Source organism: Grampus griseus (genome assembly GCF_964374135.1).
Source record: "Grampus griseus genome assembly, chromosome: 2".
Classification (NCBI taxonomy): domain Eukaryota; kingdom Metazoa; phylum Chordata; class Mammalia; order Artiodactyla; family Delphinidae; genus Grampus; species Grampus griseus.
In genome coordinates this window covers 105,981,360-105,997,894 of record NC_139018.1, presented here as the reverse complement: position 1 = coordinate 105,997,894, position 16,535 = coordinate 105,981,360, and the positions used below count along the sequence as shown (strand labels likewise).

Sequence of the window (16,535 nt, the reverse complement as noted above, 5' to 3'; positions counted from 1 at the left end):
CAGCCCAGGACAGCAGTGAAAAGTTGTACTAGCTACAGTGGAAGAGGGCGAGTCAAGAGTGTGTTAGTTTCTCCCATTAGGTGCTAGGGCCCCGCCAGCTCTCTCCTCTTGAGTCGATGCCATCATCCCCAACTCTCTACATACTCTCTCCACCTGCTTCTCATTTACACTGTATTTCCTGTAACTTCCAACTTGTCTGGGAAAAAATTCTACTATGTGGAACACTTACAAGTCTCTTATAAATATGAGAAGCTGTCCAATGTTTAATTATATTTTAAAACCACGGCATGGGCCACAGTCTGTTAAAGCAGGACCGTGGGGCAAGGTCTACAGGTGATACTTTTTGTGGACCAAAGCATCAACTTTTCCTGTGGGTGGAACATTCAAACTATACTGTGAATGAAATACGAGATGTGATAGCACATTGCTGCGGGGAAGTGCAGTTCTTCAACAGTTAGCAGCTTTAAAAAACCATGTACCTCTGTCACCATCGTCTTCCCCCGATGAATTGTTTTTCAAAGACAATTGCTACCTGGCGTTAGGATCTATCCGACAAGCCATTCATCCTTCACGTACTGTCTTGGGGAAAGGTTCAGATTAAAGTTAAATGCAACATCTTAAACTGCCCTTCTAAGGAGAGGGCTCCGAAAAGAGAAAGGAGAGGAGGGGGGAAACTCTCGAACTGTAATTCTCCAACCGTAGCCTACAGAAGACAGACTCTGAACATACGACATGTCTTCACCTTTAAGATGGGCTAATGAGCAAAACTGTCTTGTTAAAGGTTTGTAATGATGTTAAAACGCATCTAGATTTTGAGACAATTAGGACAGAGAGAAAACATCCACCACGGGTTGGAGGATGGATGACAGGTTTTTTAACAGGATCTTGAATTGTGATCATTTTGAGAGCAGAGAAGCTGACGCGGAACCTAAAGACGAAGTCACCAAGGACTTGCTTTATTGGAGCTGAATCCCCACTTCGAATGCCTAAGGCGGGCTGTTGTACTGACTGTCACCTGGGGGACCTGGGTTTGTGGGGATGAATTTGTATGAACTCAAACAGCCTCTACAGAGTAAGGAGCCCACACATTTTATTACAGCCCCTGCTCACTGAGCCCTGCCAGTCCCCCATACCTCTGCCCCTTTGGATTATGGAGGGAAAAAAAAAAATCATTCGATTTTCTGGGTCACAGAATACAAGTTGGGTCTAGATTGTACAAGGAGCTTACACACTGAGGCAAGAGAGCGTGCAAACAGGGGCAGGAATTCTTCACCCTCTGGGCGAGCCAGTGCTTGAGACACGGCAGGAGGACCCGAGTTGCCCTCCTGGAGTCCACACTGGTTTATGTTTCTGGCCTTTATTAACCGTGTCCAACTCCAACGTCCATCTTCTCCTGAGAGGGAGAAGAGTATCTTTGAGTAGCTATGGCATCAAGGATTTCCCCCGAGCTGTTTGGTTTTCCTTTTTTTTTTTCTTTCCTATTCAGATTTCACAGCAGCCCCAGAGAAGGACCAACAGAAGCGCGAGTGTCTGAGGACGATGTAATACTGACTCCTCCTTTTTGGTACCAGTCCGTGAACCCGCGCCCCTCTCTCCTGAGATACAGTGAGGCGGGGTTGGGGGAGATGGCAGAGGAGCTGTGGGTGGAACACACTGTACCGCGTGACATCACCATCATGCAGCTGGTGCCCGACAGGACAGGGGAGCGCGCAGGAGAGCTCAGGGCTCCCGGCTCACCCCAGGGGGAGGGGGGCAGTTCCAGGGTGGTGCCCGGCCCCTCAGGACCGCTGTCCATCCAGTTCTCGCGCGGCCGGCCCCTTGGCTGCGCCCTCTTGGTTCTGGCCTTAGCCTTCGTCCTCCCTCAGCTCGGTGGGTAGGAATTTATACTGCTGTTGGCGGATCTGGGCTAGTTTTTTCCTTGCTTCTTCCAGTTCTCGCTCTTTCTTCAGCATTTCCTCCTGGGCGGCGATGATCTAGAAGCAAAGCAACAAGCTGGATGGATCTGAAACTTTTTAGGAAACTGCCCTCCCCTCCACTGCTTGCCTCATGAGCTCCCACAGCCTCTGCTACAGTGGGACACAGCCATGTCCCGGGACTAAGCATTCTTAGCTCTGGAGACCAGCCTCTGTGCCACAGTTCGGGTTTTGAGACCAACGATCCAAGACAGTAAGCTGACTTCCGGCCACTGATTTAACAGCAAATATATACTGTGTCCCTATGATGCAGTAGGCTCTGGTGTAAGCACTTTACACGGAATGTCCCATCATCTTCATGGCAACACTGTGAAGTATGGCCTATTGAATGTCCCATTTTTCCAATGAGAAAGCTGAATCTCAGAGATGTGGGTCCGCTTTCCTGAAGGGACCCATCTGGTGGAGCAGGACCCGGCCCAGGTATTTTCGAAGCTAAAGCTGGAGTCCTTAACTACTAGATGGCTTTCATATATTTATTTCATGCTTCTAAGATGTGATCTGAGGAATATTAGTTAATAGGTATAAAGGGGAAAGGGGAAGTCTGTGCTCAAGGAAGTCAAATAGATTTCTGAAAAGCAAAGGTCTTTTCAGAGCCTTGCTAGACTAACGAGCATCGTGATATCTGAGGAGGGAGTACAGAAGTCAGTGATTCCCAGAACTGTTTGATCAGAGACCCTTCTTCATGGAACTTCTTATGGAACTAGTGTATCAAGAAGCAGATTCTGGTAAAAATGCATCCTGGGTATTTCCAAACACAGAGAGTGGATCAGGAAGAGCTAAGGAAGGCATGGGAATGAGTAAGTTCAGCCACAGGGCTTCAGTGCTCCTGGTGGAAAACCAATCTCATATAAAGGATTTACATGAACACATCCCAAAATGCAAGCGTGGTTTCCTGACCTTTCCACCCCACTCTCATGCACAAGAATGCAGGCCTGCGTAAGTCAGATTCTCATCCACACATGTAAAACTTCTGGGAGAGGGTCATCGTTCATTCTTTCTCTAGGGCCAAAAATCTGGAGTGAGTAGCAGCTCCAAATGCATCATTTTATTTAAATGATAATATTGCCGTCCTCCAATTCTCTTCTCTCCCTTTTCTGTAACAGAATCCCTGATTTTTAGGTAGGTACACTGCTACTCAGAAAAGAATACTCCATTTCCCTGCCTCCTTTGCAGCTAGGCTGGCCATGTGATGAAGCTCTGACCCATGGCGTGTGAGAGCAAGTGATGCAGACGACTTCAGAGTCACGCCCGCCCTAACTTTCCGTCTTCATGCTGGCTGGAAGACTGAGGTGGTTATCAAGCCATCTTAGACCAAGATGTTGCCAAGGCAACATCTCAGGGACGGTGGAGCGGTAGGCAGCTGGAGTCTGGGTCTCAGTCACCAAGAAGCCGCCACACCATCCCTAGACTGCTTACACCCAAGCCTGTCTGACCAGGGAGAAATAGACTTCCATCTTGTTTAAGCCACTGTTATTTTGGGTCTCTGTTTTCACACAGTGCTCATCTGGGGAGTAAACGCTGTCTGGATTTAATCACACACCTGAGCAATGCCCCCTACAAACTTTGTTTTCACTACCACATCATCATCGTCAGCTTTGCCAAATGCTGCCTTCTGGGCTGCACGCACAAGATTGTCTGAGGCTCTTTTCACAGCATTTCCTGCTGCCTGGAGAGGGGACAAAACACACATTGTATCATTGGAAACAGCCATTTGGATTCAGCAAGACAGACGTGGAGGCACAGTTCATGAGACTATGAATTGATTTATCATCCAATGGTATGTCACACAGAATTTCTCTCTAGGTAGTATCCATTTGTCCATCCATCCATTGATTCTACCAACACTGGCACCTACCTAACCTTAGCTCATTCACAGGTTAATGAGACACATTTCCTGGCTCCCAGGGAACACGCACTTCTCAGGGGAATTACAATTATGTGAATACATGATTATAGCACTATGATATGTGTGTTAACAGAAACTTGCTCAGGGGCTGCACCCTTGGTTAGAAAGCCACCTCCCCTTGCCCCATCCCACTGAGGCATACTTGAGGACTTGGCTCAGAGATCACTTTTTCTGTCCATCTTAGCCTTACCCACACCCTCCCAAGTGCTCCTGGAAAGCTCCCTGCTGGCTTCTTTGCAGCCCTCACCACACTTCTGGTTGCCTCGCTTCCTCCTGGACAGTGAACAACTTGAAGGCAGGGGCTGGGATTTCAATCTCTGCATCCCCAGCACCAGGCACAGTGGCTGCCCAGGGCTGGGGGCTCACTGAACGCTTTCAGAGGGAATTAAGGGCTATGAAAGCACAACCTACCCCTGCACAGAAGGAATGGGAGCCCCACAGTAACTAGGGCCTTTACGGATGTGCTTTTAAGAGTCACAGCTGGCTTCATGCCGCACGGTCAAGGATGGGGCGAGTGCCAGACACACTGCAGAAGAGCTTGTCCATGTGCAGCCTAGATCTTCAGCAAGGGCTACAGCCCCCACTGGTTTACTCTTAATGCTCAAAAAGCATGGCCCAGGGGACTTGACCTCTGCCACCTGAGGTCTGGAATTTCCTTTTCACGGTGGTCACGGCTTCGTTAAATCTCCCATAGTCCTTGCCCAGCCCCCTGAGAGTCAAGGACTTGGTCTTGGGGGTGAGCCATCAGAAAGTTGAGAGTTTTCTCATTCAAAGTTAACTGGCTCATCTGGTTGGTGATCTAAAGCGGCCAAGGGGGACCACGAGGGCTCACGCAAGAAGGGAAGGGGAGGCCCATTAGCACTTGACGTCATATGCTTATTCTCATCATGTGCTTACTCTCAAAACAGTTTTATGAGGTCAGAAATCATTAGCCCACTTTTCTACGTAGAAAGTGAGGTTGAATAACTAATCTAAGATCCTGCAGCTGGTAAGTTATAGAGCTGCGATTTGAACATAGGCCTGTGTAGCCCCAGAGAACCTCTGGGTCATTGTAAGGGATTCACACAACATTGCAGCACCCACATAAATCAGTAATGATGATAATAAGAGTGATGCTGGGTTGTATCTGTGTAAATCCTTAGGACTTACAAAAGCACTTTCACATTTCTGACCCTCATAAGAGCCAGTGCAGGCATCTCTATCCTCATTTTACAGACATGGCAACTAAGGCCTGAAAGGTTTGGAATGACTTGTATAAGATTATGCACTTTGTACATAGTAGAGGCAGGTCTTGAACCCACGTCTCTCTTAACTCAGGATGTTTTCCAAAGGAGTGTCGCCCAAATCCATGAATCGCACATTCACAAACACGCAGCTCCCCGTTTTCCCCTGGGTTTATGCCAGGAGGAAAATGAAGGTGAGGGAGGTGGGTCAGAGAGAGACACACACAGGAAGACCGAACAACGGCCATGCACTTTACAACTTAGGAAATACGACGAGAGTCCCGAGTTTCAGTGGGATTGTTCAAATATTACTGCCATTTATGATCTTACATAAACATTTTTAGCAAACATAAACAATCTGCATTACATTTATTAGAGTAACAAACATCTAGAAAATTGGAAACAAATATGTCCAACGTATAGAGAAATTCTGGCATAATCAGTTGATATAATATCATGCAATCATTAAAAATGAGACCTATGAAGCAAGAACCACTGAGCTTTGCACAGGGCCATTAGGAAGACTTTTCTTCAAGGAAAAAAAAAAGTATGATAAAACGTGAAGTGAAAAAAATGCAGAATGTCTCTGTTAGGATGACAACTAGACAAAAGTATTTTGTGTAAGATAAAAACAGGAAGAGAAAAAAATAGCACTGGACATGTGAAGATGGTGAGGCTATGTGATCTTTTTCATTCCAACATTTCTTTCACTGTGCTTAAAATACACAATCAGGAAAACTGAGATCCACTGGGCAGAACTCAAGTGACACCTTCATAAGTGTGTTCTCTGGGCTCTGGGAAACCTTAGCAGCATCTCATATAAATTCCTCAGTCCTTTTGCTCCCTCCTTAAGCAAACACTGAATGAGAGCCTCCACTGAAACAGGTACCATCTTAGGAGTGAGAGACACAAAGATAAAGATCTGGTACCTGCACCTAAGAAGCTCACAGCCTTGTCAAAGGTGGACTAAAGATAAATGTGGTGGTACTGGGTGACAGGAACTGCAAGACTGGTCTGTCCAAAGGCTATGGCAGGGCAGAAGAGGGACTGACTGCCCAAGGTCTGGGATTCAAGGAGGGCTTCCCAGAAGAGGTGACTTTGGAGATGAGTCATGATGGATGAGTAGGAGCTCACCAAGGTTGGGCTGGTGCGGGGAGGACCCCAAGGCATGAGACCAGGAGGCACGCGTGGAGCACGTCAGTTTGGTGGCGTTGAAGGGGTAGGATGCATGGCTGCACGTGGCAGGAAATGAGAAACGTGGGACAGAGCTGGCTGATGGAAGGCCTGGTGGGTCATGCCAAGGAAGCGAGACCGCCGCCTTTGGCAACACTTACCCGCTCCAACAGGAGTGTTTTCCCACCAGCATCAGTGACCATTACCTGTAGCCGCCTCATGGCCTCCGAATCCTGATCAGCCTTCACCTTGCAGGCCACAAGCAGCTGAGCCGTGGACGCGGCAACCTGCTTGGCGGATGAGATGAGCTTCTCCTCACTGGCGTGCCCCTGCACAGAGGCATTAGCCGCCTCGCAGAGACTGCTGGTCGCAGCTGCCACCATCCGGGCCTGGGGACAGTCAACAGAGAAGTGACTTGAGGCCCAAACCTCCTGCAGGGGATCCAAAAAGCCAACGGGGAAGGAGGAGGGGGCAACTCACGGCAGAAATCAGGCCCTGTGACCATTGTCCGTCATCTGCGGCGTTGGCGGGGATGGAGCCCACCTAGAGTGGAGTATGAAAAGCAGCAATGAGAGCGGGAAGGCACAGGGTGACCTGCAGCCCCCAAACCCTACCTTGCCCTGGATTTGGAGAGAAAAGCATCTCATCAGACATGCAGCACCTCCCTGGGACTCTTGCCAACAGCACTGGCAGGAGAGTGCAGCACCCTTTCCCTTGCAGGACGCCAGCAGCTCCAAGACTGCATGTCCTGACCGGTTTCCACCTGGGCCACAAGGAGGTGACCAGAAACACTCTCAACGACCTCCATTTCACTGCCAGGTACCGTGTTTCTGGGAAAATGGCTCAGGAACGATGGATGGGGCTATCTTGACACGCCTATTTCCTCTGCTGACCTTTCTCCATCTCCAACATGGGAGCCCCTGAGGTCTCTTCATTCAAGAGGTGAGGGAAGCTTAAATCTCTCCTGATTCCTGACCCTGGAAGCCACGCTGTGACTTTCTGGCAGATGATGTTAAAAAAGGGGGTGGGTCTCTCTCCGTACAATTGAGCACAGATCCTCGCCTTAAGGAAATACAGACTATTTTTTTCAGGGGTGGGAAGAGAAGTAAGAAGCTGGAAGTAAGACGTTCCCCGCTTCTGTTGAGGAATTGTTGCAACAGCGAAACATTTTCTGACCAGATGTAGAGGCAGCTACAGGAGGAAACACCTTTACACATGTGGGAGGTGCCTGGAGAGGTAAGAGATGAGTATCTAAATTTGCATATGAAAGTGGGGATCTGTCAGCACATCAGGGCATGCTGAAGGTCAGGTAAGGCCCCAACATCCTGCATATCATCTATAGTTCCCCAGGTCCAGCTGCACCTCCGTCACCAACTTTTTAAATGCTTGAATGCATAAGTTCCTTGGAGGACAGGGGCTGGGCCATAGTCAAGTTCGATTCTCTAGTATCTAGCAATGTGTCCAGCACGTAGATGGCTCTTTAATCCATGTGCAAATAAACCAAAAGTTTTAGGTAGGATGTTCTTCTCAATGATCCATTTTTGGTCTTTACGTATCGACTAGTCAGCAAGTCCTAGGTGACTGAGGTCAGCACTCTTCTAGATCTACAGGGGATAAGTGAGAAGCATAAAGGGACAGATTCATGCTGGTTGGGGAGATGTACATACATCAATATTGGATACACAATGGTTTAGAAAGAGGAACCAGTGGACGTAGGTTGGATTAAGGCACAGCTAAGCTCACAAGAGACTTCATGGAGGAAGACGGAAGGCCACCGGCTGCGCATAACTGTCTGTATTACAAGTTCTTAGGTCAACGGGACTTCCTTGGTGGCGCAGTGGTTAAGGCTCCGCGATCACAATGCAGGAGGCCCAGTTTGATCCCTGGTCAGGGACCTAGATCCCACATGCATGCCGCAACTAAAAGTTCATATGCCACAACTAAGGAGCCCATGTGCTGTAACTAAGGAGCCTGCCAATGCAACTAAGACCCAGCACAACAAAATAGATAAATAAATAAATAAAATATATTAAAAAAATGATAAAAACAAAAACAACCAAGAAGACACAATCACATCCGTCATCTGTACACTGAGAGCAAAGGCCTTTTAACATCAAATATAAGTGACTGACAGTTACAGTGACCAAATTTCCCAAAGCTGGCAGGATTTCCGTGGTGCCTCTATGACTGAGAGGCTTCTCTGCAAGATGTAACTTGGATGTGGTGGTTCCATGTTGTATGGGAATAATAGGACACAAGGAGTATTTTAAATTGGAAGGCCTTTTCACATCCAGGATTAGTCTAATGTACTATTAATCCTTTGGATCACTGAAAAAGAACTAGGCTTTCACGCTAATGCAGATGGAATCGGTGACTGGAGATGAAGCAGGTCGAAGAACTCTCAGCTTTAAAACCAGACCGGCCTTTTGTCCAAAGGGCTAAGGAAAATGCTAACTGCAGAGTTGGACGGCATTCAGCTCAACAGTCCTAAGGAAAGGAAGGGCGTCACTGGAGTTGGACGTGGTATTATAAAGCCCCTGACTACGGTGCTTATATAGCCATCCACCAGGAAAATATGAGTTTACGGCTTTAAATAGCCTAATGTACGGCGGGGAAAATAAATGTCTTGTTCAGGCCCTGATGGCTGCCTGGAGTGGAAGCTCTCCTTAACAAGAAGCAGATGACAGGCCTGGAAGCTAAACCCTTCATTCTGTCTGCCAGGCTGAAGCAAACAGAGTATCCAATGATATGGGCAAAGCCAGGCGAGTCAGGGAGGGAAGGGGCGGCACGGCTTCCTTGGTCAGGACACAAGCGGTATCGCCTTTTTCTTAGTATTCAGAGGCTCTTGCTGTGTGAACTTTCCACCACTTGGCCAGTGGGGTTTACACACCTTTCCTTGGGCCACCAGCTCCCTCTGGGCTGCCGAGGCCGATTTGACCAGGGCACTTGTGGCAGCAGCAATGGATTTAGCAGCTTCCAAGATCTGTTCTTCAAAATCCAGGGTCTCATCCGCTTGCTATAACCAAAAGAAAACAGCATCACATGCAATTCATATCCCCAAAGGGTGCTTTCTGCTAAATGACTTACTTCTTGGTCACCTGGCTCTTCCTCCGTGCGTGGATTTTTATCGACAAACCACACCCAGGGTAGAAAGGCTGAAGCTGGCTGGATGCCTCTCCATCTGCTGCCTCCCCCCACCCTTCTCTAAAAGATAAAAACCGCCAGCATTGAGGTTCCTTACAAAGTTCAAATCAGGAAATTCAAAGACAGACTCTTTTTCCACACCAGAATCTTTAAAAACACATCAATTCACTGGGAATAAAATGCATTCGAAGGGTTCCATTAGCATCAATAACCCAAATCAAAATAATCAATAATTGAGACCCAAAGAGTGGGTGGTGGCACACTATCCCACAACTCAAGGCTCAGAAAAATGGGTTGAGAAAACAAAAGATGGCTATTAGCTGTGAAAAACCTTATTGCTCTTGGGTGAAAACAAAAGTAAAACAGAATTTGCATTTCTGTGGCTGAGCAGAGAGTCACACGCCAGCCAGAGATCATCAGTGGTGGAGAAGAAATTGGGGCAACGCGACATCAAGGTGGAGCTTACCCCTTGGAAACCTGAGGCACGGCTCCACCTGGGGAAGAACACTGGCTCCCCCCACCCCCCCGCCACCGCACAGATACTATCAGGCTCTGCTGCCAAACGCCTGGGATGTTGAAAAGAATCAACATCAACAAAAGAACCAACTTTCGGGAAGGTGGGCAAGTGTAAAGACCCTGGTCCCAGGCTGGGTGGGACGGAGCATCACAATACGGGGTAGTCAGACTAGATGACCGCCAAGGTCCCCGCCAGCAATATTGCTCTGTGAATCTAAACCAGTATGGTTAAGTGCCCCTTCGGTCACAGAATGCTGAAGATGTGGCTGGTACCTTTCAGGCATTAAGAGATGATGGTCAGGTACAGCAATACTTTTGTTTGTGTGTGTCGGTAAAATATATATAACACAAAATTTACCCTTTGAACCAATTTTAAGTATACGATTCAGTGGCATTAAGTACATTCCCAATGTTGTACAACAGCGATATGTTTTTAAGAGCGCCTACTATGTGCAGGTATTTTGTTAGGCACTTCCACGTGCATTAACTTGTTTAATCCTCACCAAAAAAGAGAGTAAAAATCGTATATAGTAGTTATCTTTATCCTTATATTTATAATGGGAACATTCAGGCTTAGGGAGGTGGAGTATTGGGCCAAGGTCATGTGGCAGCGTGAAGAATCTAGACCAGATCTAAACCTAAACTTCTCTGCCTCCATCATGATATGTTCTTCCTAGATGAGGCCACCAAGTTGGGCATCAGTGAGGAGCGACTTCATGCTGGAGGCTCAAAGTCGGCTCACTAATGGGCCCACATGAACCATCAGACGGGATGGATACACAGATACAATGCTTTTCCAGTTCCCTATTCTTTATGGCATCTCTCCTGGTTCAAGATGTGGCCATTCCTACTTTTGTTTTTATAACCCATGTTATCAGAAAAACATTTCCGAGCACATCTAGTGGAACTGAAGAATGACAGCAGCATTTGAGATGTTCTGAGACAGAAGCAGTATCTCTTTCCTATTTCGGACAAAGTCTTGCTCTAGGAGCATTTAGGACAGATATGGATTCCGTTCCAATAGATTAATTTTGGATTCCTCATTATGGGGCGGGGAAGCTTGTGACAGTGGTGAAATACAAAATTTGTTCACTGAAACATAAAATGACTCATTTTAAGACACTCTAGCATAAAAGGAACTGTTATACATAAGCCACAAGAAATGGCATTGGGCTGTGATAGGTATATTCAATGACCTTGAATTAAGAGCTTTTCTGGAAATTCGTTCTGCAAAAGAAAGTCAAGCATATAACAGATTAAGGCACTGGGGAAATCACAGAGTTTCTGAGTCCAAAGGGAGCTCCTCCCCATTTTGCAGATGAGGAAATGGAGGCCCGTGGTGGCTCTCAATGTCTTCCAGCCCCTTGCTGCAGGTGCAGGGGGCCTCAGCTATGCTATGGGTTCCAAGGATGAGTCCACTTCACAGCAGGTTTCTGATTTCCCCAATTTTAAAATGCACAAAAATGGAATTTCCCCAAAACTAAGTGCTAACTCTAAGCATGGATAGATCTGAAAGAATATCTCATTAGAACTGATTGAAAAGGGTTCTCCCATATCTTTCGCTGCCCTGGCTGGTTGTTTTTTTTTTTAAACACATGTTCGAAATACATACTCAACTTGGAAATATTTCTGACAGCCACAGATTTTTCCTGCAATGGCAAGTGCTGTAATGCCCTTTGATGAATTTTTCTTTTTCTTTCCATAAGATCTCTAGACTTTAAAATGGACGTGGCAGGAAGCCTTATCTCTGAGAGACATTTCCTCTGATTAAAAAGTATGAGAGAGTTTCCCAAGAAAAAGGATTAATAAAGCCGACTGCAATGGAGGGCGAACATTTAGATGCTGCAGTTGGGCAGCGTTCCATGATGAGATCTGCCTTCTACCTGCAGGATTGGTACCTTTCTGTGGGCCAGGTTTACCATTAAGACTAAATGCCCACTCTATCTCTCCTGCTGAAATGAGACATAATGCTGATGTTTCCTCATACCATACAACTTCTAACCTGAGAAAATGGGATCTCCCCAAGCCAAGGAGACTTGGTGAAAAGCCACGGCACCCAAGTCCAAATTCCCATTGGCTTCAGCTCCCACCAGCGTACAGAATGGAATCTGGGAGAGGGGTGTGAGGGCAGAGAGAGAAGGGAGGACATGTGCTTAACCACGGCGCAAAAAAGGAGAGAAATGGAATTGGATTGGGCTTTGAAGGAATTCCCTGAATAAAAGGATCACAATTAAAATGCAGGAATTGTTAATAGAACAAACCCCACTGTAGCTGGGAGATTGAGGAGAAGAACAGTAAGTTGGAGCTGCTGCAAGGGGACCCTGGGGAAGAATCTGGAGTCCATGGCATCTGGATGGAAGGAAATGCTTTCACTCAATGGGCTGCTAAATGGACAGCCCTTCCTTGCTCAGGTCACCGAGGATCTGGTGGAAGATGCAGGTGGCATGGGCTACCATGGGGGAAGTGCTGGTCTGGGCTCAGGAGAACAGACACACCAGTCAGCTGAATCCTACCAGCCTGCAATCTCCTCCAGGGCATGGACCGTGGTTCATCCAACTTACATCTCTGGAGCACAACGTTAGGTAAGAAAGTCCATGTGATAAAGGTTTGTTGAGAGAATGTATCCATTTAAGATGAGTCTCTGAGTACTGGAGTTCAGCCAGAGAACAATTTACATAGTAAGAGAAGGGGGGATGCATGGAGTAAGTGTCCCCATCAGTAACTTTCCATTCCTGATTCCTGTGGGTTGTTAATTGTATGCTCTATCTGTATCCCTCAACTGGCACTCATAGTCTCTGACACTGACTCATGCATATACAGATGCAAAACACAGCAGCATTTTACTAAGAGGCTCTCTTAACAAAATAATGTCACAGATGTGCAAACTAACAGTCTTCCCTGCTTAATGAAGGTGTCAGCCGCAGCCTCTGAGAGCTGAATCCACCTTCTCATCCCCTGTACAATGCTCTTTCCCTGGTCCCCTCCACTAGAAAAGACCGTTGGCCAGGTCACTTGTAGCTCTCAGCAATTGTCCTTCCAGGACTGTCTAGCAGACTCTAGCCTTGTCTTTTCGGTAGCTTTGAGAAAAGTCTAAGCACCCCTTTGCTGGTATTTTTCTTGTTTGGTGATCTTCTCCAGAGCTCCTCTTTTAAAAAGTTAGAGGTCTGGCGAGATCCCTCTTGGGAAAGGCCACACTTTGGGCTGACTCCCTGGCTGCCTGCTTCCCACTCTTGGGAGAGCATTTGAGACTCCTGTTGTGCTGATAGAGAGGGGGAAGGAGGGTGGAAAGGGGGACAGAAAAGGGGAGGCCTTTCCTCATTTTTATTTTGTCTTTTGGCCTTTCAGGGATTCTTGTAATAGGAACAAATCTGACTCCATATTGGATCTGTTTCTTTTACTTTAACCTCTGTATTCTATTGCTTTTGCTATAAGAATGTTGCCTGTAGCGCGAAATTTACAAGCTAGCCCATTGTCAAGACTCTGATCTTTAAAGGTATAACACTTTTCCATTCATATAGAGATAAAAAGTTGCAGGACAGAGAATAACATGTGTCTGGTTGGAGGTTTATAGGAACATTGTGACCAGACCTACTGGGACAGCTGCAAGAACAAAGGATCCCGGAACCAAGAAGTTTGCAGCAGCCAACCACACCCCCTCCCCTTTTAGTATTAAAGGAGGCTGAATCCTAACTCAGGGAAGATGGTTCTTTGGGACATGAGTCCATCATCTTCTCAGTCTGCTGTCTTTCCAAATAAAGTCGCTATTCCCCACCCCAACACCTCATCTCTCAATTTACTGGCCTGTTGTGTGGCAAGCAGTACGAGCCTGGACTTGGTAACATTCTGAGAACATAATGTTTGTGTCAATTCATTCCTTTTCTGAAACTACCTTCCCTCCTACATAGCCGATAGGGCTGTTATAAATAAATTATTAATATACACAGAGCATAACTGACTCATACTAAATGCTCAATAACTATTAGAATTAATTTCGTTTTTCTTTCTATTACTACATATATTTTTTGTGGTTTGAAAAACTGTTGTTCAGACTTTTAGTCTGTTTCTCTGCCTGAACCCTGTTTTCCGCTCATAATTCTAACAAAGATTCTAGCTGCCATTTCTGACTACAACCTACAATATAAATAAAAAACACAAATCAAAGATAAAGTGTCAAGTGCCGGTACTGCTTCTAGCTACTCCCTTGACACCCAACCAGGAGACAGACAACTGGGTTTCAGTCTCTGCTCTGCGCTTTTGGCCACGTGATTTTGGGGAATTTGCTGCTCTTCTCCAGGTATCAAACAAACATTTTCTGTTTGTAATTTCAAGAGCAAACTCAACCCTCCTGGTCCTTTAGCTCTGACATGTTATGGTTTCACGTGAAACCCTTTTAAAGAATGCATGGACTAAAATTAGCAGACTCCTTTTTCTTTTGCTCCCACTCTTTTGGCCTCCTTCCTGCAGTATCTTTCCCAGCCTCCACCAGGCCCATCCTCCCAGACAGGTCCTTGGGCATGCGTCTAGCAGAGGAAGAACACTTCCATCTGTGGTCCTCTTTCTGGCCTTTTTCTTTGTGAATTACATCCCTGTGGCCCCTTCCCCTGATGGACCTGACAGTGAAGGAGTCAAAGGCACCCATAGGAGATGGCCAAAGGGTCACTGCCCTGATTTCTACCTCCCTCCTTGAAAATCTCCTTTGAGGGACCGCCTTGCTGAGAACTGATAAGCACAATGGTCGTTTCTCTCACAACTGGCTACAAAAACCAGATTACAACTCACGGCACCGTCTTTCCAGTTAGGAATCATGCTTTTTTCCTGTGTTACTGAAAGCCCTGTAGGATGCTCACTATTAAAAACAAGGTCTTATCACATCACAAATTTAAAAAAAAATTCTTTGGGTATAATTTTTTTTAAGTGTGAACATTTGCATATAATTTAAATGTCCTTGAGGGAAAAAAATGGAGGCCAACACTGAGAACTCCCACAACACAAGTGAAGCATTTTCCTGCCAGGTGGAAGCCTGAGTGGAATAGGCAGCTCTGTTTCTCCTTTGTTTGTAGCCAGTTTGGCCGCTACCAGTTTGCTGCTGATACTGAGTTGAGTGGTGCGTGGGGGGAGACCTTAGCCTGTACCCAAAGACCTGAACGGTCTGCAAACCTAGTCAGGTTCTCTTCCAGAGGACCCATGGGTGGGCTGTCTTTAGGACCACCACGTTTACTAGTCCTAATAAAAGGGAAACTTCTCAGAACCACTGGAACTGCCAAGAGACCAGAGCTGTTCAGCTGGCCTTGGCTCCCCCTGGGTTGGCCTGGTCCCAGGGGAAACTCTGGGGAAACTGTCAATGGACAAAGCAGGTGACAGAGAGAAAGCACTGCCAAATGGTAATGCCAGCAACCTGGGGAGGGACCAGCCTCTGCATCCAGACGTGGAGTAATGCATGTTCCTGCAGCATCTGAGGGACAAGGTGTGAGCATGCTCGGTTAGCATCTTGGGGGAAGTTTTCCCACACTCGCCACCACTTTATTTTCTAATGAACAGTAATACCACTGGGATAATCTTTTAACTGCTATTTCTGTTTTTTTTCCTTTATGTCATTCCAGGTTTATTCTACAGATATATATGAATATCTATCCATTCCTCCTTGATCAGAATCTATTAATTGCTATTTCGGTTTGATAGAAAAATTCTTAAAGATGTGTCATACTCTCAAAAAAATAAATATGAAGGCACCTGAATGTCTATCTAGGAAGCCTGGATGAAGAACAGATGACAGAATTCTTTCAAAGATTTAATCAGGTAAATTTGCCACACTGTAAACTCACGTGACATGAATTGTGTGTGTGTCTGAGAAGGCTCTGGGAGACCCACTACTTTACCTGGCGGGGAGTCACGTGGGAACATGCACTGGCTGAACACCCCACTCACCTTCACTCCTCCCCCGACATCGCGTCTCCTGGCCTGGAAACAGCCAGTGGCACAAGAGCTCAATGTCACGCTCTGGCCACAGAAAAAATGCTGTATCCTCCTTCTCCCTGAACATCTGGTCGTCTTTCCCCCTTCACCCAATAATCAGTAGAGCATGCTGGTCAACAGCAAGATGTATGAAACAAAGATACATCAATTTTAATGTACAGGCTTCAAAGTTCAGGTCCTTTTAAAGTGTGCTTTTCGTTATTCAGAAGACCTTGCTGTTGCTTTTCCATGACAATTTGTCATTTTGGTCAAACAACTTTAACTGGACTTAAAACAATGCTCTCTAGCTGCGTGAAGGTAGCACTGATTGTGGCAGCATCTTGAAAACCATCTGAAAGAGTTCCTGCTGGTGCACAGCCACTGCTGTCTCCTCAGTGGAGAAGGATCCCAGGGACAGGTTCCACTTCCTAACTCTGGAGGCTGGGACTCCAACACTGTATTTTCCCCTCCCCTGCTGCTCTGACTTGTCACTAGGCAGTTCCTGCGAGCAGCGTGGAGATGGCTCCTAGACCCCAAACAGGGGAAGCTTTCCTGACCTGCCTGTTCACACCACTGGCTCACTACCTGCATGGGGTATTGTTTGCATATTCAGGAGTGTCCTTTACTAGAGCACGTCCTCTTTGCTCC

General features: G+C 46.6%; 1 protein-coding gene across 3 annotated transcripts in view; it reads right to left on the bottom strand.

Annotated features, from left to right (window-relative positions):
- Positions 1-1,085: 1,085 nt before the first annotated feature.
- Positions 1,086-16,535, bottom strand: part of TLN2 (talin 2) — a 450,475-nt gene continuing 435,025 nt past the window's right edge. For all 3 annotated transcript variants that reach the window (XM_082647306.1, XM_082647308.1, XM_082647307.1), the window contains 5 exons: positions 9,166-9,291; positions 6,756-6,818; positions 6,482-6,664; positions 3,514-3,639; positions 1,086-1,973 (listed from right to left, as the gene is read on the bottom strand). In XM_082647306.1, coding sequence (XP_082503432.1) covers positions 1,845-1,973; positions 3,514-3,639; positions 6,482-6,664; positions 6,756-6,818; positions 9,166-9,291 — 627 coding nt within the window. In that variant the 3' untranslated portion in view covers positions 1,086-1,844. The remainder of the gene's footprint in view (positions 1,974-3,513; positions 3,640-6,481; positions 6,665-6,755; positions 6,819-9,165; positions 9,292-16,535) is intronic.